Source organism: Dama dama, chromosome 20 (genome assembly GCF_033118175.1).
Source record: "Dama dama isolate Ldn47 chromosome 20, ASM3311817v1, whole genome shotgun sequence".
Classification (NCBI taxonomy): domain Eukaryota; kingdom Metazoa; phylum Chordata; class Mammalia; order Artiodactyla; family Cervidae; genus Dama; species Dama dama.
This window is the reverse complement of record NC_083700.1, coordinates 3,323,327-3,350,944: the sequence shown is the minus strand read 5'-3', so window position 1 is coordinate 3,350,944 and position 27,618 is coordinate 3,323,327. Positions and strand designations below refer to the sequence as shown.

The window sequence follows — 27,618 nt, the reverse complement described above, 5'->3', positions numbered from 1 at the left end:
GTAACAGTAATCATTTTCTGATGTTGCAGAACTTAAAGCAGAAAAAGTTAGTCTTCTAAAACAGAAAAGCTCAGGTATTCATTTTAGATATCTTTGCCTCTTCAGTCCATTAACAGATAATTTTGTTATTCTAGTTTCCCTTCTATATTTGTCAGCTTAATCTCCAAATGCACCTACTTTCCTTACCTGATAATCATAAACTTAGAAAAATCTGTCCAAATCTTCAAGTCACCTTATTTAAATAATACACATCTGGAACATTGTAAATACTACAATTAAAAAAATATATATGTAATTCATCTTTCCACTAAAGACAAGAATCACCTATACAGCCTTGCAGACATACAGTCTCTCACTCCAATACTCCAATACTAAGACTAACCAGGTACAATGTTAAATTTGCCTCCCAGGAATCGATAGCCATTGATCCTACTTGATCCTTTCAAAGCAAAACATAAATCTAACCCATTTTAGTTTTAGAGTTTAAAGCAAAACAGTCTTAACTGTACATGTGGAGAGGGTGTGGTATTGCCAAGATTGAAGAGGCTGGTGGTAGCAAGCAAGCTGAGATATAGTTATACTAAAAAATTATTCACTGTTTCTTTAAAATTCAACTTTAACTGGATGTCCTATATTGTTGCTTACTGAAACTGACATTCTTTTTTTTTTAACACGCCCAGGCCAAGTGACTCCTTGGCTTTTTTTTTTTTTTTTTTCAGTGGGTTTTGTCATACATTGATATGAATCAGCTATGGATTTACACGTATTCCCCATCCCGATCCCCGCTCCCACCTCCCTCTCCACCCGATTCCCCCGGGTCCTCCCAGTGCACCAGGCTGGAGCACTTGTCTCATGCATCCCACCTGGGCTGGTGATCTGTTTCACCATAGATAGTATACTAATGCAGCACTGTTTATAATAGCCAGGACATGAAACTGACATTCTTACAAGTGACAGCCAGAGAGAGCGAAGCTGAGCTAGTCAAGGGAAGAACAGAGCTACGCCCTGCTCAGTGCTCTTCAGTCCCGACTGTTCCTGACTGCTCAGCACCTCTGCGGAAGCCTCTTCAGAGCGTCCATTCCTACAGAAATCACATGCCTTCTGGTTACCTATTCTTTGATAAACTAGCTCCCTCCACTGAGGAAAAAGAACACCAGCTTTACTTTCCCTCTTCAACCCTCTCACGCACTTTTTTCTCGTTTAACCAAATCCAGTCTCTACCTGAGGGAGAAAGTAGGGGAATTCTTCTGTTAAATTCAGGGGTCTAATTAGACTTTGCACATATGTCTCCTGGTTTCTCCACACCCTTCACAGTTCAGTTTAAACATCCAAAGGCAATAACCATTTTTACCCAAGTGTCATCTCCTGACAATGTTTCTAATGTCTCCCATCATTCCTCAAATTTCATAGTCCATGAACTTCAAATGAAGTGAGTAGAACTAAACCCAATACTCTGAATCAGATCTGAACACTGCTTATTACCTTAAGATCTGCATGGCATCCAAGATGGCCATGCTTAATTTCTCTAGTACCTGCAGGGAAACAAAACCACAAATATCACCACACATCTACCAAGAAGTCCAAAATTTTAAAAGACTGACAATAGTAAATGTTAGCTGGGATATAGAACTCTCACATTTTGCTTGGGGGGGTGTAAATTGACTCAGCAATTCCACTCTTAGGTATATGCCCAAGTGAAATACATATATGTGTTCTCCAAAACACATGCACAGGAATGCTCTTAAGCACTTCCCTTGCTGTCCAGTGATTAAGATTCCGAGCTTCCAGTGCAGGGGTCATGGGTTCAATCCCTGGTAGAGGAACTAATCCCAAATGCCATGTGGCAAAAACAACAATAAATAAATTCTTTTTTTAAAAAAGAATGCTCTTAGCAGCATTATTCCTAATAGCCTGAAAATGGGAAAAACAACCCATAGGTCAATAGTAGAAGGGATAAATAATTTGTGGATAATCAAATGACACCATACAGCATTGAAAATAAATGATTACTAATACACACACAACAACACGGATAAACATCACAACCATTTGAGAAAAGAAAGTGTATATAATATTACTCCATTTACACAAAGTTAAAAATAAGGTAAAAGTTATCTATGATATCACAAATCAGGAGATAGACTAACATTGGGGAGGTGGGGGGGTAAACAGGAGATAGTATGAAACTGGCCTCTGTAGTGCCAGTTCTTTTTTTTTTTTTTAACAAAGCATATAATAAGTGCTTTACTTTTTTTAATTCGTTAATTTTTTACTGCACTTGGTCTTCATTAACTGCATGTGGACTTTCTCTACTTGGGGTGCACGGGCTTCTCATTGCTGTGGCTTCTTTCATTGTGGAGCATGGGCTCTAGGGCACATGGGCTCGGTAGCTGCAGCTCACGGGGTCTAGAGCTCAGACTCAGTAGTTGTGGGTGCATGGACTTAGTTGCCCCAGAGCATGTGAAATCTTCCTGGACCAGGGATCAAATCCATGTACCTTGTTTTGGCAGGCAGATTCTTAACCACTGGACCACCAGGGAAGTCCACATGTTCTTTCTTGATATGAATAGAGAACATGGATTGGTTCACTTTATAACTCATCAAGCTATCCACTTAGAAATTTTGCCTTTTCTGCACATATGTTATATACTTCAATAAGTTTTTTAAAAGACAGCATTGAATTTGCAGTAAATCTAGTCTTTTACACTACATGCTTATGGGTTTGATATTGTTAAAATTTTAAGCACAGTACTTATTTGCATTCATTCTCCTGAAATTTCATTGTTATTTCAGTCAAATATTTTGACTGAAAGATATTTTAAGATTCTATCAGTCAATATATTAGCTTTCCTTCCAACTGTATCTTTATCTGAGTCCTCTAGCACACTTGTGGAGGATCCCTCAGAGTGGACACTAGAACACAAATCAATATCCTTTAAGTCTAACTGTTAACCAGTTAGGGACATTTTCATCTCTCTTATAATTTAGTATGTTACCCATAAAGATGTGAGAAACTTGGCCAAATGCCTTGTTAAATTCAACATATGCTTTGTAGACAGCATTCTCTTGATTTAAAAGTTTAATAAATCAAAAAAAGGAGATAAGGCCAGTTTGTTCTCAGCTGTGAATCCATTTTAATTCCTTTTCATCACCTCTTACTGATACAAGTGCTCATGTATTATGCAGCATGCTCTGTGCTCAGCTGTGTATGACTCCTTGCAGCCCTTTGGACTGTAGCCTGACAGACTCCTCTGTCCATGGGATTTTTCTGGCAAGAATACTTGAGTGGATTGCCATTTCCTCCTGCATGGATCTTCCTGACCCAGGCATAGAACCCGAGTCTCCTGCGACCCCTGCGTTGCAGGCAAATTCTTTACCGCTGAGTCACTAGGGAAGCCCTATCACTGAATGTGGCAACTCACAAATATTCCAGATCGCTCTCCCACCGCGCACATGGTAGGATCGCACTTTCCTGCTTTGGCCAACCAGTATCACCCCACCGGAAGTGAAATAAGTTACTTCTGGGAGGACACTTTAAGAAGGAATCTACAGTGGAATACTCTTTGCTATTTGCTACTGTGTCTGGGAAACTGAAAGGTCCCAGCCTGGGTCCCAGAATGAAGGCAACGATAGAGTAGGGCCTCAGCCTACCTATAATGGACATGGGGTGGTGGTTTAGTCACTAAGTCGTGTCCAACTCTTTGTGACCCCTTGGACTGTCCATAGGATTTCTGAGGCAAGAACACTGGAGTAGGTTTCCATTTCCTTCTCCAGGGAATCTTCCCCACCCGGGGATTGAACCCTTGTCCCCTGCATTGCAGGCAAATTCTTTACCACTAAGCCACCTGGGAAGCCCACAGTAGATATGTGGCATGAGTAAGAAATAAGCCATTGTTATATCCAGCCACTGAGATTTTGGAGTTTTCCATTGATGAAGCAAAACTAGCTTATATTAACTGATACACCACATTTACCAGACTGTGTTTTCTGGAACCCACATGTAGGCTCATCTTTCGAAATTCAGAAGAAAATGTACCAGCCTCTAACTTTCCAGCATTTCTCACATTCTCCTTTTTTTTTTTTTTAAATAATTTTATTTTATTTTTTAATTTTTGGCTCTTCTGTGTCCTTGTTGCTGCATGGGCTTTTCCCTAGTTGCAGCAAACGAGGGCTACTCTTTAGCTGTAGTGGGCAGGCTTCTCATTGCGGGGGCTTCTCTTGTTGCATGGGCTCTAGGGCATGCAGGCTTCAGTATCTGTGGCTTGTGGGCTCAGTAGTTGCAGCTCCTGGGCACTGGAGCACTGGCTCAGTAATTGTAGCACTAACATACGGGCTTAGTTGCTCCTCAGCATGTGGATCCTTCCAGCCTAGGGATCGAACCTGTGTCTCCTGCATTGGCAGGTGGATTCTTTACCATTGAGCCATCAGCAAAGCCCTCAATGAGCCACCACAAAAGGCCTTTCCATTGTTTTTTGAGATTACTGACATTACATCTGTCAATTCTTTCCACGTATTTCAGTGGATATGGGTTATCTGGGGATGGCTGTGAAGGTGGGTTAGTCACTAAGTCGTGTCCAACTCTTTCCACCCCATGGACTGTAGTCTGCCAGGCTCCTCTGTCCATGGGATTTCCCAGGTAAGAATGCTGGAGTGGGTTGCCATTTCCTTCTCTAGGGGGATCTTCCTAACCCAGGGGTTGAACCTGAGTCTCCTACATTGCAGGCAGATTCTTTACAGCTGAGTCACCAGGGAAGCCCTGGGGATGGCTGCTTGAATTTAAATGACTGGGTACTTTAACACTGTTTTCTTATCTTGGACTTCAATTCTTTCTTGTCAATATTTATTATATTCTCACTTCTCCATAATGGAGAAGACAGAAACAAAAGAAATGTTGTGTAGTACATCATAGTTAAGCTTTGTCCTTATTCTTCCTTTATTAATTACCTTGCTGTCAATAAAACCTAAAAGCCCCTCTAGGTTTTCTTAACTTCAGCATTTTCCTAAGTCTCAGCTCATTCTAGTCATTCTCATAGCCTTCTTATAAGTTCCTACAGCACTTATCAAATTTACTATCTGAAAATATTTATTTGATGTATTTATTATCTATTGACTGTTACTAGCATATGCTGTGTTTCAGTGATACTCCTTTAAAAAAAACACAACAAAAACTTAGTTATATGCTTCTCCTACCTTTTGTTCATTTCTTAACATTTGTATTTACCAAGTTTTTCCTTTTAAAGATTATCTAATACCTAATATTTAGCACCCATTTTTAAAGATTTCTGTCCATTTCAAGGATTTTTTTGTAAAATATGCTAATATACTAATGTTTTTCTTGACTTAAAAAAAATGCTTCATTGAAGCTGTCTCAGTTTTTCTAATACTCTTATGTACCCCAACATGACTTACAACTGGTTGAAATTACTAACAACTTCCTTCATGTTAGTGAGTATCAGTGCCTCCTTTTTTTTTTAAACTCCTTCTTTATCTGTATCATTTATTCCAGGAACTTGAATTGCTCTGAAAATATTAGGTATGCTATTTCTGTTCAGGGTGGTTCAGCATGATTTTCACAACATTCAGGTGTGAGTGTTTCATTAGCCCCAGCAGTCAAAGAAATGCCTTAGTCTCGGAACTAACTAGATAAGAAATCAAAATTTCCACGTTTCCTTCCATTTACAGTTTAAAGTCTTATATACACACATACACACAGCCCTTTTAATTCTTTTTCTCTATTTCTTTACACCTATACCTTAAAACACTTCATCTCTTGCTTATATATGACCCTCCACTTTGCTATTCACCTTTCTATAAATTGGGCTTCCCTGGTGACTCAGCTGGTAAAGAATCTGCCTGCAATGCGGGAGACCTGGGTTTGATCCCTGGGTTGGGAACATCCCCTGGAGAAGGAAATGAATGGCTACCCAGTCCAGTATTCTGGCCTGGAGAATTTCACAGGGTCACAAAGAGCCGAACAAGATGAGCGACTTTCACTTTTCTATAAATATTCACACACACAAACTCATGTTTATGCCTTCTTTTTTAATTTTCAAACAAGAGAAAGAAAAAATAAGAGACCAGAGGGAAGGGGGAAGGGAAGAGGGAACATGAGGACAGAAGGGAGAAGGGCCTGGACCAAAGCACTTGTGTTACTGGGCCCTCCGCCAGAGCACTTGCACCCTGAGCGCTCACCCTTTCATGCAAACGCTTGGTCAACAGCTCAGTCATTACCACATCAGCCACTTAAATGAGCGTTCTGCAGGTTAGAGTAAATGGGGAAAAAGAAACAGGAAAGCGAGTGAATGAATATGAGTCAGATTGCCTCCAATCTCAGCTTTGTTTTCTAGAAGGTCCATTCAGGACTGTTCGTGGTGATCATACAATCCTGAATATTTGCCTTGAACATGAACACTCGAAGAGAACTTGAATCACAGGACCGGGCCATCGTCAGAATAGCAGCTCATTTACCGGACCTCATTGTCTATGGAGATTTCTCTCCAGAGAGACCTTCTGTGGATAATTTTGACGGAGTCTTGATGTTTGTTGATATTTCAGGCAAGCACAAAAAGGATGTTTAATGTGGGTGAACAATAGGTTTGCATCAAAATCACACACAGTGCTTGACTGCAGAGTAGGGGTGCTGTTTCAGAGTTTTTGTGCTGTTATTACAAATATTGCCACTGAGAAGACAGGAGGGAGGGCCTGGCTGTGGGCCTGGCTCCCTTTCATTTTCCTTTACCTGGCATGTCCAGTGATGGGCAAAGGTTTAAGATGCCTAAGTCCTGGGCCTGGTACTTCAGGCTCCAGTGTCCCTGGCCCAACTTCACTGACTCAGCCTCCAAGCCCTACACCATCCCAGGCAAAATTGACCTCTGGAAATGATCTCTCCAATGTTATTTACAGCTTAAGAGGAAACTTACCACCTCTTCAGAAGTCATTGAATTTTGTGTGTTTTCATTACCATGAAATGGCAGTTCTATACCCAGTTAAAACTGAAGTCAGCCCTCTTCGAGTTGGGAAGTTAGGAGGGAAGAGTTATCTGGTGCCTTTCCTTGGCCCCTAATAAACATAGATATAGGAGACCCAATATCTGACACTTGGCCTGCCACAAAGATAATTTAAAAGAAACACTGCCAGTTCTTAAAACACTTCCATTGCTAGCAAGTGTGGTCCTCTTCTCCTGACACTGTTTGCTTCCTCCAAGCACCCAAGGAAACGAGCTGCACAATCGTTACAGGTTTTACTGCGATGACTGAGAAGTTCAGCACAGCCATGTACATGGACCGAGGGGCTGAGCAGTTGGTGGAGATCCTCAACCACTACATAAGTGCAATAGCGGAGAGTAAGTGTTTCTGACTTAAGCATATTCATTGTTTTCTGTATTTGGTGGTTACAACCTGAGAGACTACTGTTGCTTAGTACTCTTCATTGTCTCCATGAAATGTGTATGAAACCAGTCTTTTTTGAAATATAATACAGTACAAGTGAAGGAATGTAATCAAACCTCACTAACACAGATTGAGGGGTTAGTTTTGTATTAGTTACAAGACTAAATTAGAGATTACTTTGAAAAGAAATGTAGTAGTAATACTTTTAGTTATGTTCAATAACTCCTAAAAGCTAGCATCAGTGTGACTCAAACACAGTCATTAAGAGAATATGTTATGAATGTTGTTCAGTCACTAAGTTGTGTCTGACTCTTTGTGACCTCATGGACTGCAGCACATCAGGCTTTCCCGTCCTTCACTATCTCCTAGAATTTGCTCAAACTCATGTCCATTGAGTTGGTCTTGCCATCCAACTGTCTCATCTTCTGTCACCTGCTTCTCCTCCTGCCTTCAATCTTTCACAGCATTAGGATCTTTTCCAATGAGTTGACTCTTTGCATCAGGTGGCCAAAGTATTGGAGCTTCAGCTTCAGCATCAGTCCTTCCAATGAATATTCAAGGTTGATTTTCTTTACGACTGACTAGTTGGATCTCCTTGCTATCCAAGGGACTTTGAAGAATCTTCTCCAGCACCATAATTCAAAAGCATCAATTCTTCAGCACTCAGCCTTCTTTATGGTCCAACTTTCACATCGGTACATGACTATTGGAAAAACCATAGCTTTGACTGTATGAACCTTTGTTGGTGAAGTGATGCCTCTGCTTTTTAATATGCTATCTAGGTTTGTCATAGCTTTTCTTCCAAGGAGCGAGCATCTTTTAATTTCATGGTATGAATAGATGAATGTTATAATCTACTTGTCAGTAATTTGTGTACTAATAATGGATTCTGAAGTATTTACTGATGACTGAAAAGTTTGGTCTCCTTTTCAACCTCTGCCTACCAACTTGTTTGCATTATTAATTTGAATTTTTCATGAAGAAAAGGATTTATCCTTTTAAGGTAAGTCCTAGGTCTAGTCTATTATCTGAGTTTCCTAGGAATACCTTAATATCACCCACTAGACAACACTAGACAACTCAGTGTCCCTGTGAGGGACAGGGTGGCCTGGCGTGCTGCTGTCCATGGGGTCACAAAGAGTTGGACAAGACTAAGTGACTGAACAACAACAACAGACAACACTTAATCCTCATTAAAAGCAGAAATATACAGTTCTGGTTCCTCTTTGCATTGCACTTAGCACATTTTCAATGCTGCAAAAATCAGAGGAGAAATGTCAGTTTATGTCATAAAGCCTAAATAAACAAAATGCAAGTTGGTAATAAAATTCAAGTTGACCATAGTTGTGGTTTTTTCTGTCTTTCAGTTCTTATGGAGCCCTGTCATCTATGCACTCACCCACACTCACTTAAGCCCTGACTCATAACATATACAGATCAGTAAAGAGCATTTCATTATCATAGGAGTAGGGTAGCTGTCCTTAGGCCTCATAAGAAATCCTAACTTCTTCTTTCCACTCACAGAAACAGAGCAGGTACATAATCCAATTCACTGTTATTCTTGTCTGAGCCTTAGGTTTAAATGCCTTGTCTGAGAAGACATCTTTAGTATAAACCTATCTCTGAACTGCTCTTCTCTTGACCTAATTTCTACCCCACTGTTGAAGGGTAGATTCTTTTTATTGGCTTTATGAAATCAAAGTTATGCTGCTCACGCTCACATGAAACTTACATAATTTAAGAGAATGAATGAAAAAACACAGAGTTTAATGTCACCTTATTTTCTTTTTTTCCCTCAGAAGTGTTGATTTTTGGAGGAGACATCTTAAAATTTGCAGGTATGGGGGCTTACTGAGAAGGCAGGGGTAAGAAAGGAGAGCCAAGGTTCCTGGACTGACAAAGGAGACATCTCAGAGAGAGCAGTGGGTAGCAGAATGGGTAGAGAAATGTTTGAAGAATAAGTTTCTGTATAGATTTCATACAGAACAGACTGGAACCCCAGGGCAGGTTAGGAGTCCCCAATGTGTCTGTCTTTTCAAGGTGATGCACTGCTAGCCCTGTGGAAGGTGGAGCGGAGGCAACTGAAAAACATCATCACGGTGGTAATTAAATGTAGTCTGGAGATTCATGGATTGTTTGAGACCCAGGAGTCTGAAGAAGGCCTGGATATCCGAGTCAAGATAGGTAAGCTCTGGTTGTACAGTAGTTAAGACACTTTCTTGGCAGTTCAGTAGTTAAGACACTGCACTCCCAATGCAGGGAGGACAGGTTTGATCCCTGATCTGGGAATTAAGGATTCTGCAGGCCATGTGGTATGCCCTAAATATATATATAATATATAAATATTATATATATTTATATACAAATTTATATAAATATATTTATATAAATATATATATATATATCATATATGTAAGCTTTTGAGAAAGAAGAGATGCTATAGCAGTTTGAATATGGGTCCTAACTCCTGAGGAATCTCCCCTCTAAAGAGAAAACAGTGGAACATCATGACTCAGGCCCACCATCAGGTCATGAACTTTGACTAACCAGAAGGTGAATTTTGCTTTCCTCATTTACCAGTTAAGAGAACTCCTAATGTACACCTCATAACTTTTACAAAAAGTAAATTTGAATGGTTAGAATAGTACCTGGCACAACCACTCCACAAAATACTCTTTATCGTGACTATTGCTATTATTTTTAGGTCTTGCTGCTGTCAGCAATGCTTATTATTAAGCACAGTAGGGAGCAACTTGTGATTACATAGATTCAACAATGTATTAGGACTAGTCCTCCCCCACTTCATAAGAATCATGTGCAAGAAAAGCTTAAAAGGTCAGCCTGCAACACAGCTCCACTTAATAGAGGGCTTCTTAAATTCACACATACAATAACGATCACCCGTATTTCCATATTGTATTGCAGACATTACACAGTGTCATTTCGGCTTCACCACACTCCTGAGGTATAGGCAGTGTGGGATCTATTTCACAGGTGGAAAATGAAACTCTGATAAGTGTAAATGATGAGTTATAGCTGGTGCTATTGGTATTCATGTCTACCTAACTGTAAACTTTAGAATTCTTGAATATCAGAGGTGATAAGAAGATGGATCAGAGGTTATCCAATCAACTGCTCTCAGTTCTCCTTAGGTCAGCAGTCCCCAAATTTTTGGCACCCGGGACTGATTTTGTGAAAGACAATTTTTCCATGGACTGGCATGGGGGGACGGTCGTTTTGGGATGATTCAATCACATTACATTTATTGTGCACTTTATTTCTATTATTATTATTATTATTATTTTTTTTTTTTTGCAAACTAAGTTTATTACAATGTTTCCTCTGACTGGTTACAAGACAAACACCCAGTTTGCCTGAGTTTTAAAAGGTTATTTCCTTTGCCCCACTTGAATATTTCTATTATTATTATATCAGCTCCACCTCAGATCATCAGGTTTTAGATCCCAGAGGTTGGGGACCCATGCTTTAGGTTACTCAAATTTTCCAAGATTTTTTTTTTTAATTTTCCAAGATTTTTAAATCTTCTGTTTAAGAAAAGTCAGATTTGTTATAATACTAAATATTTCTTTCCAAGTTACGACCTAGAGAGTTTTGGTGTATTATTCTTCTTGAAAAATGATGGGGACCCTTCAGGTGCATACTTACTGGCTATTAAAGAAGAGGTAACCAGCATCTTTTAACCAGCCTAAGCATCCATGTACTTCAGAGGGAAAACAAACCCCCTGTTTATGTATATATCAGGGGAATTCAGTCTTGACAAATTAGCACATCAGAGAGCAAAGATAAAAAACAACCTTTGATTATGTTAATTATGGTAATTTAAAAGAACTGTGTACCACAGCTCATTTACACATATATTTTTTTACACGTCATATTTTAAAACATTCTGTCTTTTGTTGTTTTGGTACCAAAATCTTCAGCTCTCAACTTGAAAACAACTAGAAGACACATTCTTGGGATGGAACACTTGACAGTCAAAATACCTGCTCATTTCTCCAACCTTTTCTTGTCTGTTGCCTGAAATTTCACGCTAAGTGTTACTTTTTAACTAGAACCTCATCTCTGATAAAATGCAAATCTTTCCCAAACAGAAGTCATTAAAATTGTCCTCTGTATAAATAAGAAGTAGTTTGAAGTATAAATAAATTGAAGAAAAAATAAAATAACTCTGAGGAGTGATAGGGCTATCTAGTATAGAAGGCAATGGCACCCCACTCCAGTACTCTTGCCTGGAAAATCCCATGGATGGAGGAGCCTGGTAGGCTACAGTCCATGGGGTCGCAAAGAGTCGGACAAGACTGAGCGACTTCACTTTCACTTTTCACTTTCATGCATTGGAGAAGGAAATGGCAACCCACTCCAGTGTTCTTGCCTGGAGAATCCCAGGGATGGGGGAGCCTGGTGGGCTGCCGTCTCTGGGGTCGCACAGAGTCGGACACGACTGAAGTGACTTAGCAGTAGCAGCAGGGCTATCTAGGGAGCTAAATGCCACAAAATGGTGAAAATAAGTAGCTAACTTTCTAGATTCCGGAGCAAAGGCATTTGGGAAGGCCTGGGCCCACAAGACATTCACTGATTTCTAAGCAAAATTTTAGAGACTAGACTTTTCTCTGAGATGCAAAAGATTCTGATTGTCCAAGAAGCCATGTTCCTGGGGACTAGGCCAGAACTTCTCACGCAAACCCTTGCTTGCCTTCCTGCCAGGACTGGCTGCTGGCCACATCAGCATGTTGGTCTTTGGAGATGAAACTCGAAACTACTTTCTGGTGATTGGTCAGGCCGTAGATGACGTGCGCCTCGCGCAGAACATGGCACAGGTGAATGACGTCATTCTATCCCCAAACTGCTGGCAGCTCTGCGACAGGAGCATGATTGAAATTGAGAGGATTCCAGATCAGAGAGCAGTTAAGGTAGGTGTGATGCTGCTACTTGCCGAAAGTTCTGCCAGTCCATGCCAGGGGCCTCCTGCCAGAAGAGCCACTGGTTCTATGAAGCTGGAGACTCGGATGGGGTCAGTCTGGGTTAGATGAAAAAGTGTTAGCCCAGGACTTCTCCTCTGGGAGGAACCGAGCCGGGTGAGCTCAAGAGGAAGTGGTCAGCTTTTCTGTGGTAACTAAGGATGTGGAATCTGGGTATGGAGGCCTTTGGTGGGACCAGTGCACTTGTTTAATGAAAAATTTCCTGGCTATTCCCTGGGAGCAGAGCGTTGTACAATAGTTTTGGAGGCTGCCATTGGCCCTCAAGTTCTCTCCTCAACACTCCTAAGTCAAGGCAAGTGATCACAGAGGATGAGAACTGGAGGCGAGTGGGGACAGCAAAGACTATGGAGGGAAAGGAATTTTCCCTGAGCCCTGCCTAGCAGAAAACACTGTAGTTAAGTTGAAGCTGGACTATAAGCAGAACTGTTCCTGGGATATAGCCAATTTGAGAAAGGAAGGAGAGCTCTGCTGCTAACTGAACCAGGAACAGGACTGCTTGGCAGATGGAAAGAAAAGATGGTGAATCCATGGAGTTGCCGGCAAAGATGAGAACCCCACACCATGCCCTATGCATCAGTCTACACCCCTCCTAGCCTCCCAGACTCACTCTTCCAGTAATACACATCATGGCTGCATGACCTAGCTGGCTGATAGCAATGCCCCTGCTCCCCCAATCTTCTTCAGTCATTACTTATATCTTTAAAATTTGTTTTTAATTTTTAAATTAAGTTTAAACTCACAGAAAAGTTTCAGAAACAATAGAGTGTTTCCATATATCCATTAGCCAGCTTCCACAAATGTTAACATTCTTCATAACCAGAGTGCAATAGTCAAAACCTGAAAACTGACATTGGTAGAGTATACTATTCACTAATTAAAGGCCTTATTTGGATTTCACCTGTTTTCCCACTAATATCCTTAGTGAGTTTGCCAGGATTCTATCCATGATTTCACCCTGCACTGTTATTTTTAACTTAGTCTCCTGCAATCTGTAAAACAGTTTTTCCTTGTCTTTTATGACCTTGACACTTAACATGAGTATTAATCAGTTATTTTGATGCATGTTCCTCGATTTTGTTTTGCCTGATAGTTTCTCATTATTGGACTAAAGGTTATCCATTTTTGGAGGCAAAAATATTACAGAAATAAGGTTGTGCCATTCTTTATGTATCATATCTTGGAGTTCATGATCTTGATACGAATTTTATTACTGGTGATGTTCCTAATACCTTTTGGGGCATCAGCACCCTTTGTCCTTTTACACTTGTAAGAAAGAAATGGTATGCAGTTTAACCAAGTATTATTTCAATTAAAATGTTGTAAAGTAATAAAAAAAGGAGAAAGTTATAAGAGTGGAAGAGTATACAGGTTAGTTCCCTGGAATGGCCTGCTGTGTATATACTGAAGATTGAGATCTTAACAATAATCAGAGATATTTTTAATGTCATTACATGCAAATTAAAGCTCTTCACTGTTTAAGTATGCCAGTGTCTGATTATCATGTTTGGGACATTCAACACCCTTCCCTTTCTGTTGAGAAATTATATTCAAAGGGCCAGGCAACCCTCAGAATAACCAAAAACTTCTCCCTTTCTCTTTTTATTTTTAATTTAGGTTAATTTCTTAAAACCACCCCCTTCTTTTAACTTTGATGAATTTTTCACAAAGTGTATGGCTTTCATGGATTATTATCCTTCTGGTGACCACAAAAGTAAGTACCCTCTATACTCAAGAGCCTTGCCTCTACCAGTGGTCCGTAGGGTCTTATACCAATGCCAAGGGCTCCATTACAAGTGATTGGTGTCTTCAATACAGTTCACAGTCCCAGCAGCATACAAAGGGGACCTTCTTCCCATTCCCCACAATAGCTATTCTAAGTAAAACCCTCCTTAGGTCCTCTGCTTCTCCCTTGGCAATGACCCCTTTCCCTCATATTCCAAACATTTGCAAGTCTTCTCCATGGTAAAAGGAAAAAAAAATCTATGAATCCTACTTTTCCCTTCTAACATTCAGCACCAGACTTCTCAAGGGTAATCTGTGTGTCTCTACCTCTTCTTCTGTCCTCTCTTTTAATTATTCACCCAATAAGCACTGATTACATGCACCTTGAGGTGGGGATGGAGAGCATGTGTTCACCTACTTGTCAGTCTTGAGTCCCTGACATCTAGCTTCTGTCCACTTTCCCCCCATCTCCTGGGACCGTTTATGTCAAGGTGTTAATAGCCATCAACTTACCAAACCAGCTGACCTCTCTTCAGGCCTCATAACTAGGTGATTGGCTTTAGATTACTCTCTTTTCTAGGTATTATCTTCTCCTCATTCCTTGAGTTCAAAAATATTATTTCCTAGTTTTGCTTTTACCCATCAAACTACCCATTTTCAGTTCCCCTTCTGTTCCTTGAATGTTGATGATTCCAGGAATCTGTCTTGGACTGTCTGGTCTTCTCTACTGACGTTTTGTGGAACCATTAATCTATGCTGGATTTCCCTATGACTGCCAGCAGGGCTGGGACTAGTGTGAGGAATGCAGGACAATTTAGGTGATAACAAACTTTAATACTTCATGAAGTAGACAGTCTCCTGCAAAATGGTGTGGAAGGCAAGAAGTAAAAAGTAAAGAACAAGGAAAGGCTATTAAGAATAAAGAACAAGGAAGAGACAAACAGAAAGTATCTGATTGGCTGGGGTCATATATTCAGTCTTGTTTGGGGTAAGAAGGCTGGGAGTTGACTAGGCATTTAGGGATTGGCTGACTATGATTACTGCTTTTTTGGTTAAGTGGAGCATTTACTGGGACACAAAAATTAATCTAAGTCTTGGTTTGCTGACATGGCATGCTGGATAGGGAGCAGCTTATCTTGGGCCTAGAAATTTATTTCAACAATGTCTCAATTCTATGCTACTTATCTTTTCCTGAAACTGTTCCTTTATCCAGACTAGAAACTTCAGAAACATCTTTGAATCATTCTTCTTTGTCACCATTTTTGTGTAGGTCTTGAATAGTTTGAACATCACAAATTTAGACTGTAATTTTACAAAACTGCAGTAGGTAATGGGATGAGAGGGGTGTTCAGGGGAACTGTAGGCAAATTGACCAGGAAAGGCCAAGAACCCAAATGCTCCAAGGATAGAGAAAATCTAGTGATATACTCCTTGAACTGTACCTTATCCCATCTCCGAGATCTTAATAATGCCTTCGGTAACTTATTTTGGGCTCTGCAATACCACAGTGCAATTCTGGTGCTAACTACCTGGAGTCAGCACAGAGAGATGGAGTCTTCCATAAGACTTCTCTTATCACCAGCTACAAGCTCTGTGATTAGTAAGTCACCTGCACTTCTGACCAACTGGCTACAAATCCAAGGGTTCTCACAATGCTCTCAAGTTCAATAATTCACTATAATAACTCACAGAACTCTGGAAAGTACTATGCTTATAATTATGGTTTCATTGTAAAGAATACAAATGAGGACCAGTATTGTATTTGTCTCTGAACACATAGGATGAGGTCTGGGAGAGTCCCAAATATGAAGCTTCTTGATTGTCAGGACACATCATGCTCCTTGAACATCAAAGTATTTACCAGCCAGGGAAGCAGAGGTTCGCATATTTTATTGGTGGTTTATTTAATAGGCATGTACTATGAAAAACTGGCCTCATAGTGAAGAGTGAAAGCATTAGATGTTCAGTCCTGTCTGTCTCTTTTCGACCCCATGGACTGCCTGTCAGGTTCCTCTGTCCATGGAATTCTCCAGCAAGAATACTGGAATGTGTAGCCATTCCCTTCCCCAGGGGATCTTCCAGACCCAGGGATTGAACTTGGGTCTCCTGCATTGCAGGCAGATTCTTTACCATCTGAACCACCAGGGAAGCCCCATTGGGCTTATAATTGAACTAAATCTCCAGCCCCTTTTCCCTCCTCAGATGTCATGAAGGTTAGGCTCTTAACACCTGGTTCAAAGCACCAACCCTCTTATCACATGTTTGGTCTTTGCAGATAGACACCTATCCTGAGTCATCTCATTAGTATAAATTCAGGTGTGGTCCAAGGGACCCACCATAAATAACAGAGACAGTTTCATGATCTGGGAAATTCCAAAGATTTAGAAGTTACTCTGGGATTAGAAGCAAAGACCGGCCAAATTCCTTATTATTTGTCTCTTCCCTGGTAGCTTGGATGGTAAAGTGTCTGCCTACAATGCAGGACACCCGGGTTTGATCCCTGGGTCAGAAAGATGCCCTGGAGAAGGAAATGGCAACCCACTCCAGTATTCATGCCTGGAAAATCCCATGGACCGAGGAGTCTGGTGGGCTACAGTCCATGGGGTCGCAAAGAGTTGGACACGACTGAGCGACTTCTCTTCACTTCACGAGTCCCTTGGATAGCAAGGAGATCAAACCAGTCAATTGTAAAGGAAATCAACCCTGACTATCCATTGAAAGGACTGATGCTGAAGCTCCAATACTTTGGCCACCTGATGTGAAAACCCTGATGCTGGGAAAGATTGAAGGCTGGAGAAGGGGGTGACAGGGGACAAGATGATTGGATGGCAGCCCCAACTCAATGGACATGAGTTTGAGCAAACTGCAGGAGATGGTGAAGGACAGGGAAGCCTGGTGTACTGCAATCCCTGGGGCTGGAAATAGTCGGATATGACTGAGCAACTGAACAACAAACTTTTGTCACCATGATCGTCTAGACCTTTACAGTGCCTGCTCTCTTCCTGAGCTCTTTGCTTCTCTCCACAGTCTGCTCAGCATCATTTCTTATTAATCTCCCATACTCACATGGGGCTCATGCCAGTTTAGTCTTTACCAATTCTTTAACATACTCTGCTCATTCTTGACTTTAACCTACATCTGCTGGGCGTGCATCCTTCTAGTAAAAAGCCACAAGTTATTCAAGATTCAGTAAAATTCCTAGTTCTCCTTTTAACCCTTTTCTGATTAAACCAGTTTATCTAGACCACTGATTTCACTGAGTGTCTCTGGTCTTTATAATCTATTAGCCCATTTGGTCTTTTTTGTATTTAACTTTTTCTATACATATGATACTTGAATGTGCGTAAGTGCCTCCAGGAAAAACTCAATTTCCTAATAACTTTTTATTCCCACACAGTGCCTAGCACAGCATTTAAAATATACTAGGTTTTGAATACATTCAATCCAAACATTTGCTCCCCAATTTGTATCCTTTTCAGACTCCACCATTATTTTTCATCTTTTTTACATTATTATCATTCTTGTATTCCCTGCTGAAAACCTATCATAATTTCTTTCCATTATTTTTTTATTTCTTCAAATTCATTCTTACCACCTCCTAACAGTCTATTTTATAGAGTATGGAACAATCAACCATTATAGTGAAAATAATCATAGAGATGATGAAAGCCTGGTGCTTTTTTCCTGGATGAGGAAATAAGAGTCAACCAGGGCAGTGAAGTGACTTGTCCAGAGTCACACAGCAAGTTGGTATCAAACCTGGGATCAGAAGCCAGTCTCCTGATTCTTAACTCATGCTGCTCTTTCAACTCGATCATCCCCTGCATTCTGTCATCATTGTCCTCCATTATCATCCCCTCATCTGTTTATTCCCATCACCTGTGACAATACTTTTAGCTCAAGTATGGAGGTGAAAGTCTCCTCCTTAAGTTCTGAAGTGTGATGACATTCAGAACAGGGTTTTGAGCTACATGCAACTGAATTTTGGGAAACCCTCAACTTCTGAGAACGTCTCATTGGCTTTCCCTTGGCCCTATTTGGCCACGAAGTAGCCCAGAGTTTTCTGACTGAACAGTGAAGACTACTGCCCAAGGAAATGGGGACTGGGAGGCACCTATCTCCCACATTGCAGAGCCAAGCTTCCCTTTCTGATCCTACCTCTCCTGCCCTCTTAGACCTCCTGAGACTTGCTTGCATGCTAGAGTCTGATCCTGAACTGGAATTGTCCCTACAAAAGTATGTGATGGAAAGCATATTGAAGCAGGTATTTGAATAATTTAATTCATTGACTTTTGGGGTGTCAGGGATCTTGGACAGCTGCTAAGATCAAGAAAATCCGTAGCTTGTAAAATGTTTCATTGAAATAGAAAGAGGTGGGACTGACATTCTCCACGTGTTCAAATCAGAATGTTTTTAAGAATTAAAATGGGTATTACTCATAATTACACTGTGACAGCAAGGGTAAGCTAGGCCTTATACAACTGGGCAAACTGAAAGTGTCGCAAGCGTATAAGAACATGTCACACACACAAAAAAGAACATCACATGTCTTTTCTACATGTCACATAGCAAGTGAATGATACTGTTTCTCTTGTCACTTGAATTATATCTTAAGCTTTGAAAGTTAATACAGATAATTAGAACTCTCAGAAGTACCTCTAGCCCCTAGAGTTTTCCCTTCTCATTTGCTTAGATCCAGGTTCTTCCAAAGGCATTAACTGTTCAAATTGTAACTATTTCTCAGCACTCACCATATGCCAGACACTCTACTCTTTCATGTATTTATTCTCCACAATCCTTGGCAGATGTATTTATCCATTATATATGAGAAAACAGAGACAGAATGATACCATGAACTTTCCTGAGATTATAAAGTAAGAAATGTAGCTAGGATTTGAACCCTGTTCTCTCTGAACCCTACATTTCTTTTAGAGGCTGTATACATCCTCTCTAATACAATGCCTATTTTAATTCTTAATCCTGTCAAAAATGCAGTTATGTCCTAGAGGAAATATTTGTGGTACAAGCCTGATCTGTGGGCAGCTGCCTTCACAGTGTGGGTTGAAGAGCTGTCAGAATGCCCCCCTGTACCTTTCACTCAATTGAGAAACACTCCCCCTGCTGCTGCTAAGTCACTTCAGTCGTGTCCGACTCTGTGTGACCCCGGAGACGGCAGCCCATCAGGCTCCCCCGTCCCTGAGATCCTCCAGGCAAGAACACTGGAGTGGGTTGCCATTTCCTTCTCCAGTGCATGAAAGTGAAAAGTGAAAGTGAAGTCACTCAGTCGTGTCCCACTCTTCACGACCCCATGGACCGCAGCCCACCAGGCTCCTCCGTCCATGGGATTTTCCAGACACTCCCTCTAGTGTCTGCAATTGTTGGATTCTTTAAGATTTTTGAAGCTCAAGAGAGCCATCCCACTCTTCCCCGCCCTCCCTCTAAGATAATATGTTATGCTTCTTCAGCTGCTACTAGCTGAGAGCAAGGTCTGCAGGAAAGGGATGTAAGAGAGGTTCTGTGAGTCACTGTGAAAATTCTGAGTAGGAGTGACAAACACGGGCTAAGCAACAGCAGCTTGGGAGCCGAAAGGAGGCAAAAGACAGCTTTACCAAGGTCTGTCCCTGCACTTAACGAACAAAGATCTGGTTGAATTTTTCAAACCAAAATTCAGAATACGTGGCCTGATGGAATAATTTAATTTCTTTAACATGTTTAGTATTATGTATTTAATATTAATTACTTAAATTCATTTGAAAAATCAAAGAAAATGATCATGTTGCCTAGTTAGAAATTATTAAATCATCTTTTATGAAAAGTACATGAAACCTCAGCTTGGAAGCATGATTCCAAGATTCCCTGTACACAATTTCCTTTTTCATCCAGATGTGTTTCTTATTGTCAGTGGAGAATCTGACACTTTTGTGTTGTCTGGGGGAGAAAAAATGCAATGCAATGCTTCTCCCCCATTGTTTTGTTATGTACTTAAATTTAACAAAATCCAGGGCTAATGAATAGGTAGGGATAATCCCTACTGGTAGGGATAGGGATAATTTGGGAAACACTCACCTTTCCCTTCCCTGTGCCTGTTTGGATAGACTTAGAGTGAAGATGGGAACTGAATGAAATATAACACCAAAGAGAGGCAAGGGGGTGCTACAAATAGAAGTCCATAGATTTGGATTTTGTTTGATACTGTTTTCCCATATGACTTGGAAAATTTTCTTATCTCTCCATCCCTCAGTTATCTAATTAGTAAAATGAGGATAATGTAATTTTATTTCATTTGAGGATAAAGGAGGATGGAATATGGAAATATTCTGAAAAGTACCTTGCTATGAAAATATTAGGTTGAATTATGCAGCAGGCTATTCTTATTCCTAAATTGTTAGAGAGCCAAAAGAAACAGCAGTTCTTTTATTGTGATGGCTCATATTGGCTGAGGGAGCTAGCAGTTGGAACAAGGGAGTGGTGGCTGGCCAAAAATGAGCAGGCTTGTAAGTTCCTATCGGAAGAGATTTTGATAGTCCATTCCATTTCCATCTTTTTGACTTTAGGCTGGCTCTGCTGTGTTCTACCTCCCAACTTTGATAACTTCAGTTTCCCTAGAGAATCTCAAAAGGCTAGTTCCCTCCCAGTGATAATTTTGGGTGTGGTGGTGATGATATTGGGAGGAAAGATCCACTGCCAAGGACACATGTTAAGGAAAGCTTCCTTCTAAATTACAGATTGATGACAAACAGCTTCGGGGTTATTTGTCTGAGCTTCGCCCCGTGACAGTTATGTTTGTGAACCTGATGTTTAAGGACCAAGATAAAGCAGAAGTCATAGGCTCAGCTATTCAGGATGCCTGCGTGCACATTAATTCTGTCCTGAGGGTCTTCCGAGGCCAAATCAACAAAGTCTTCATGTTTGACAAGGTAAATTTCCCACGCTAAAGATGTGGAAGCCTACCAATAATTTAAGATTAGCATTATGTCCATGGACATGGGAGAAAGAGAAGGAATAGACACGTTTAATCTAGAACCATCAGTCTTTATTTATAATATAATAACAGCCTACATGGTAGATGTGGCACTCAATGTGTGCAAGGCATTGTTCTCCACACTTTTACACATATTACTTCTTTCTTCACATGCCTACTCTAAGTGGTAGGTATTGTTGTTATTGTCCCTATTTTACAGATGAGGATGTTTAGGTAAAGCTAAGGATAGTGAGCCAAAATAAGATTAAGTGGTGGACTGGATTTCAGACCCAGGTAGTGTGCCTTCTTGGTCTGTGCTCTTAACCACTGTGTTCAACTAGCTTTCTGTATGTACATACATCTGAATCCAGGGTATAATGAATCTCCCAGAGATTTTAGGTCAGCCTTCTAGTAACCATCCTAGCCTAGAAGCTATAATCTCCACCTGCCATACGTGCACTTCCAGCTCCCCTTTCAGCTCCTTAATTGAGATGAGGTGGGGGTGTCACCTTTAGCTCTCCATGTTTTCAATCTGGTCTTCATCTGTTCAGAGAAAAATGATGTGATAAATTATCATAGTAGTGCTCATGAGAATTGACTTCACCATCTCAGGTGTTTTTGTATTGCAAGAGCGGAGCACTTAATTACTGCTCCACACTCATTCACTCACTGATTAAAAAAACACAATGAGCATTGGCAGTGACGGAAAGCTAGGGCTGGGCTGCAGAGGCGAGAAACTCTCACAGGTTGTCACAGAACCAGGCAGAAATAATTAATTTTTGTACGAAAAATACTCTGTTCTGTGGGAGTTCTGAGGCAACGGAGACCTCCAGTCCAGTGTAGTCTGATACTTTCTTCCATATTCATTTATGAGTGTCATCAGAAAAGAGCATAGACCCAAGAGAACAGTTTTTAGTGTCTTGCAGATACTCCAGACAATTCCTGGAGAGACAGTTCCTGGCTCCCACAGTTCCCAGCTGTGTGTCCTTAGCAAGTCATTGAACTTCTCTGAGACTTAGTTTGTTCCTATTTATTTTGCATAAAAATAGGGACATTATTTAAATGAGGGTAGTATTTGCTTAAAGTGATTGTTGAAAGTTTTAAAAAATATGTGTGGGAAGCACCTGTTGTGATGCCTAGTTCAAGTCAGCACTCAGCAGATGAGATCTGACAGTCTCACGGCCAGTGTGAGGTCTTGCCAAGCCACTAGGCAGAATTCCCAGCAAAGCAAACCCAACAGTGCCCCCAAAGGGCTGCCCTCGAATCTCTTCACAGACCTGGATTCAGGGCCCCCCAGCCCCTTGCCCCACCAATGCCACAACAGAGCCTAATGCCAGTGAGAATCCGACTCTCAGTCAGGTGGGCTTCCCAGGCGGCCCAGTGCTAAAGAGTGCCTGCCAAAGCGGGAGACACAGGAGACGCAGGTTTGATCCCCAGCTTGGGAAACTCCCCTAGAAGAGGAAACGGCAACTCACTCTAGTATTCTTGCCTGGAAAATCTTGTGGACAGAGGAGCCTGCAGGCAAAGAGTCAGACACAACTTAGTGACTAAGCATGTACTTGGTCAGATTCTTTTTGGAGAGGGTTGAAGAAACGGAGGCATTTTACTGTTCTTCTGCATTTTATCAGGATAAAACATACATAGACTCAAATTTTTAACCCATTGACTTTTATTCACTATGCACTATTTTCTTACAGAAAATAGCATCTGAAGTCAATTTTTAAGAGACTAATAGTAAAAGTGCCAAACTTCAGAGTTTACTGTCTCTTTGAAAGAGTTAACTTTCTGCCAAGAAAAAACACTCCCAACTTAAGCCTTTATCCTTAAGAAAAATGAATAATAACAATATCTGAAGAGAACTTTAGAGTTCATGAGGTGCATGTGTATATATGTAAATATAACATACTAATTTTTCAGTAACCTAACCAACCTCAGCAAGTCTAAGTTATACCTGTATTTAGATTGATAAACTGAAGTTCATAAAGTGTAATTGACTTGTCCAAGTTTCCACACTTGGGAAGTGGCATGAGAACACATATTTTCTGATCTCAGAGCTGGTGCCTTTTGCTCTGTGCTACTTTTTGGACTTAAACTTAGGACTTTGCAACCCAAGACCTTGGCTACAGTAGAGAGTAGACAGGAGGGTACACTCTCAGGTTCTAACCCTACTGTTGATGATGCAAGAGAAGTTATATAATGTTTACTAAGAATGAAATAGGTATATATTTGATGAACTTTGTTTCAGAGAGTGAAAATTGCTACTCAGCCTCCACTGGGCCATCTAAATGGTCCAGTTTAAAACTAACAGTCCACCAGTTGTGTTTGCTGCCTTTCTCCCACACAGGGCTGCTCTTTTCTCTGTGTCTTTGGTTTTCCTGGGGAAAAGGCACCTGATGAAGTCACTCATGCCTTGGAGAGTGCTGTGGATATATTTGACTTCTGCTCTCAGGTCCACAAAATCCGGTAAGTGTTGACCCTGATTCCATCTGATTCCTGACTCTGTTGTAGGATATGGGGAGACAGGACAAAGGTCAGGGAATAGGAAGGCGGGAGACTGAGTGTCTTTCTGTCTACATTCATTATTTACTGAATGTACAGGTAGGGTGAGCAAACCCAGCCCTGATGCAGTCAGATGGGGGGATGGTCAAGGCCAGGTAGAGAAAGGATACTCCTAACAAATTCAAATGTACCAGAGAGGGTCTAACTGGATTGTCTCTCTATACTTCTGGCTTACTTCCTGGGAGAGGTTCATATTTCCAAACTATGTTGGAGACCTGAGATGATTTTTAAAAACTAGGAGATAAAGTAAGTACTAGGGCTTCCTCATAGCTCAGTTGGTAAAGAATCTGCCTGCAGTGCAGGAGACCCAGGTTTGATTCCTGGATTGGGAAGATCCCCTGGAGAAGGAAACGGCAACCCACTCCAGTATTCTTGCCTGAAGAGTCCCATGGGCAGAGGAACCTGGCAGGCTACAGTCCACGGGTTGCAAGAGTCGGACATGATTTGGTGACTAAAACACCACCACCAAAGTAAATACTAGGATTGGAAATTTATATATTGATCTGGCCTCAAGATGATCCACTGAGTAAAATTATTAAGAAAATGTTTACATTTTTGACCCTGGCTGTCCAAGAGCCCAGTGCCCTCAGGCTCCCCCTGTGTACCCCAATAATCCTGACTTGTGGTCCAACCTGGTCTACTCCAACAGGTACCACCCTTTGCCCTAAATATTCCACCTTCTCAGCCTCTAGTCATTTGTATATGCAGCCATCTTCATGCATTAGAAAAGTTAGTTTTTGATGCTACACAGTTATTTCCTTTTGAAAAAATGACTTAGTTCTTTCTAGCAATCACAAAAGATAGTTAATTTTTTTTTTTTTTACAACCACAATCATTCTACATTGAAAGTCCATTGGGGTGATGAGATTATTTTCCAGAAAAATAGCTCAGATGAATACTTAAAAGTAGCAGAAAAGTGAACTGAGTTGTCACTTCTAAGAACTTCGCTCTCTGTCTCAAACTGCCCGTCCTTTATACCTCCAGGCCATGCACAATGGCCCTAACCTAACTGCAAAGGGACGAGTGTTCTTTTTTTGAAAACTCTTTCCCACCCCTCCCTCACCCCATTCATCTCCACGTCCCCACCCTCCCTGCCTTCTCTGTGTTCATTGTCTTATCTCTTTCCCCACAACTCTCTTTCTCTTCCCCACCCCCGGAGCCAGCACTGTTTCCATTGGCGTGACCAGCGGGATTGTCTTCTGCGGAATCGTCGGACACTCTGTGAGGCACGAGTATACAGGTGTGCTGAACTAGCTTATGTCCAGCTTTCTCTCAGCAAGCATTGTGCCTTGCCCCTGGACTGGGTGGGAGACGGGACAAAAATTAGCTGGACGTGGACCCTGTGCTCAAAGGTTTACAGTCTTTCAGATGAAACCAAAGCTTATCGGTTGGTCCCTGGACAGCGCAATGATTGCAACATGTGTATTTCTGGGTCTACGACTGAGTATAAGAAATATGCAGTCTTTAGACGGGAACTGTGGGAGGCCATGCTTCCCTGGTGGGTCAGACAGTAAAGAATCCACCTGCAATGAGGGAAACCTGGGTTTGATCCCTAGGCTGGGAAGGTCCCCTGGAGGAGGGCATGGCAGCCCACTCCAGTATTCTTGCCTGGAGAATCCTCATGGACAGAGGAGCCTGGTAGGTTACAATTCATGGGGTCACAAAAGAGCTGGACACAACTGAATGACTAAGCACACACACACGTGGGAGGCCATACGCTCAGGGAATGATGGGCCTTTATGTTAATTTCCTGTTAACATTAAGCGATTACTCCTTTTAATTCCTGGGATAGATGAGGACTGATTCTTAAAATTATGAATATTGGCATTACTGAAAAATAGCACTAATCTCAAAAGTAAGTAGGTATTACCTCGAGATTTCACTGCTCTTTCCTGTTCAATCCTATTAGGGTTTTAAATGCTCAGAAATAATACATTTAAAATACTGCATATATATAAAATATTGAAACAGTTATGTCTGAAGTAATACAACTCTGAGATTTTCTTCAAAATAATACAAGGTGGAGAGTGGATGGTTAATGGTTGGGGGGCCTGGGTAATAGATATATAGACTCATGATACCATGCTTTATTGTATGGTCAAATTTCCCCATAACAAACTGGCTTTAAAAAATGAATATCTTAATCAGGAGTATTCAAGTTTATCTCAAAGTACAACATTTAATACCTAATTAGTAGTAGTATTAATTGAGGGCTTACTAGCAGCCCAGTACTTCACAAAGTTCTTTATGTTTATTAACTCATCAGTCTCCATAAACTACCCTCTGAGAGAAGTACTGTTATCAACCCCACTTTACAGATTAGAAAACTAAGGCATGGAAAAGTTTAAGTATTTTGCCTAAGTAATTTACACATAGTAGAGGTAGAGCTGAGAGGTAGCCTGGTTCAGAGTTTGTGCACTGCAGTATCCCCTCTTGAAGTATCCCCTAAATTTAAACCTACAATTCACACCCCTTCCAGCCCTATTTACTTACTCTTACAAAATCAAATGAAGGCTCATGCACAGAAACATACAGACCCAATTTTGTGCCTCCTTTGGAGGTCAGTGGTCCGTGTCCAAGCTTATGTGTATCTATCTTAAATAGCAGAAGACCAACTATACCTCATCTGAGAGCCCTCAGGCCCTGCTCACCATCCCACTTAAGAGAATCCTCTCCATATTCAAGGCGCTTTTAATCCTTGAGCAGATAATCCCCTTAGCCTCTCAAATGGCTAGTTAACTCTTGGTATATTCTAAAATGTGGTTTAGTTGCTAAATTGTGTCCAACGCTTATAATCCCATGGGCTATAGCCGGCCAGGCCTGTCCATGGGATGTCCTAGGCAAAAATACTGGAGTGGATTGCCATTTCCTTCTCCAGGGGATCTTCCCAACCTAGGAATTGAACCCAGGTCTCCTACATTGCAGGCAGATTCTTTACCGACTGAACAATGAGGGAGCCATTGGCTAAATCTGGGTAGTTGCAGGTAAGATTGCTGTGTCATCTGTGAAGGCAAAGGGAGTAAAGGGTAAAAATGCCATCTGGGGACAATATGCATTAGGTTACACTGAGTTCAATGACTGTTTTCTCCTTTCTCTCTCTCTTCTTCCTATTATAGTCATTGGTCAAAAAGTCAACGTAGCTGCCAGAATGATGATGTACTATCCAGGAATCGTGACCTGTGACTCTGTCACCTACAATGGCAGCAACCTACCAGCCTACTTTTTTAAAGAGCTTCCAAAGAAAGTCATGAAAGGTGTTGCAGATTCTGGACCAGTGTATCAGTGTTTGGGCCTTAATGAGAAAGTGTGAGTGTGGGACATTGACCTTGCAGTACTTTTTAGTAAAGAAGTGGGAGAATTATGATAGCAAAAACAGTAGGTCACCAATTTCAGATTTGAAGCCATTTCAGAAAATTAAAAGCTAGTCCTTCCCAGGCCAAGACCCAGATTTCAAATTCCTTCATCTTCCTCCATCCCACTGATAGTATACATAGTGGAAGATCCCACTCTACTGTCAATTTTGAGACTATGATGGTAATTTATCAAAGGTTGTACAAAAAGAAGAGAGTCTTCTCATTTGAGTATCTCTTTGGACTCAAAAGGACCCAATCACCAACCATTAACTATTGATCACTTCAACTGTGTGTTCAGGTATTGATAAAGATTGCTCCTCTTCTAGGTGCTTAGTGACACACGTTCTCCCAAAGCCCAATTAGGGCTCACTTAGGAGCTGAAGATCCCTCAGTACCTGCCAGTCATTTTCATGATACATTCAAATTCCTTGCAATGAGACACAAAGTAACCACCTGCCTTTCCTGCCTTATCTCCCCCTATGTCCCTTCCTCTGGGGGCTTCCAAGGGGATTAACTCACTTTCATTCATTCCATCCCTAGTCTACTAGGAAAACCGCAGTCAATTTTTGAAATCCAACTCAAGGATTTATTCCTTTCTAAAGCTGCCTCTGAAAGCTACCCAATCCCAAGTCCAA

General features: G+C 41.1%; 1 protein-coding gene and 1 non-coding gene across 2 annotated transcripts in view; one reads left to right on the top strand and one right to left on the bottom strand.

The window, feature by feature from the left end:
• Nucleotides 1–6,404: 6,404 nt before the first annotated feature.
• Nucleotides 6,405–27,618, top strand: part of ADCY10 (adenylate cyclase 10) — a 77,392-nt gene continuing 56,178 nt past the window's right edge. Inside the window, exons 1-11 of the mRNA XM_061119784.1 lie at nt 6,405–6,555; nt 7,238–7,342; nt 9,188–9,226; nt 9,429–9,572; nt 12,114–12,319; nt 14,003–14,099; nt 18,286–18,374; nt 20,836–21,027; nt 23,416–23,534; nt 24,794–24,870; nt 26,747–26,936. Coding sequence (XP_060975767.1) covers nt 6,405–6,555; nt 7,238–7,342; nt 9,188–9,226; nt 9,429–9,572; nt 12,114–12,319; nt 14,003–14,099; nt 18,286–18,374; nt 20,836–21,027; nt 23,416–23,534; nt 24,794–24,870; nt 26,747–26,936 — 1,409 coding nt within the window. The remainder of the gene's footprint in view (nt 6,556–7,237; nt 7,343–9,187; nt 9,227–9,428; nt 9,573–12,113; nt 12,320–14,002; nt 14,100–18,285; nt 18,375–20,835; nt 21,028–23,415; nt 23,535–24,793; nt 24,871–26,746; nt 26,937–27,618) is intronic.
• Nucleotides 10,720–10,867, bottom strand: LOC133041851 (small nucleolar RNA SNORA27). The gene has a single exon (XR_009689408.1). It is a non-coding gene; the product is annotated as a small nucleolar RNA SNORA27 (small nucleolar RNA).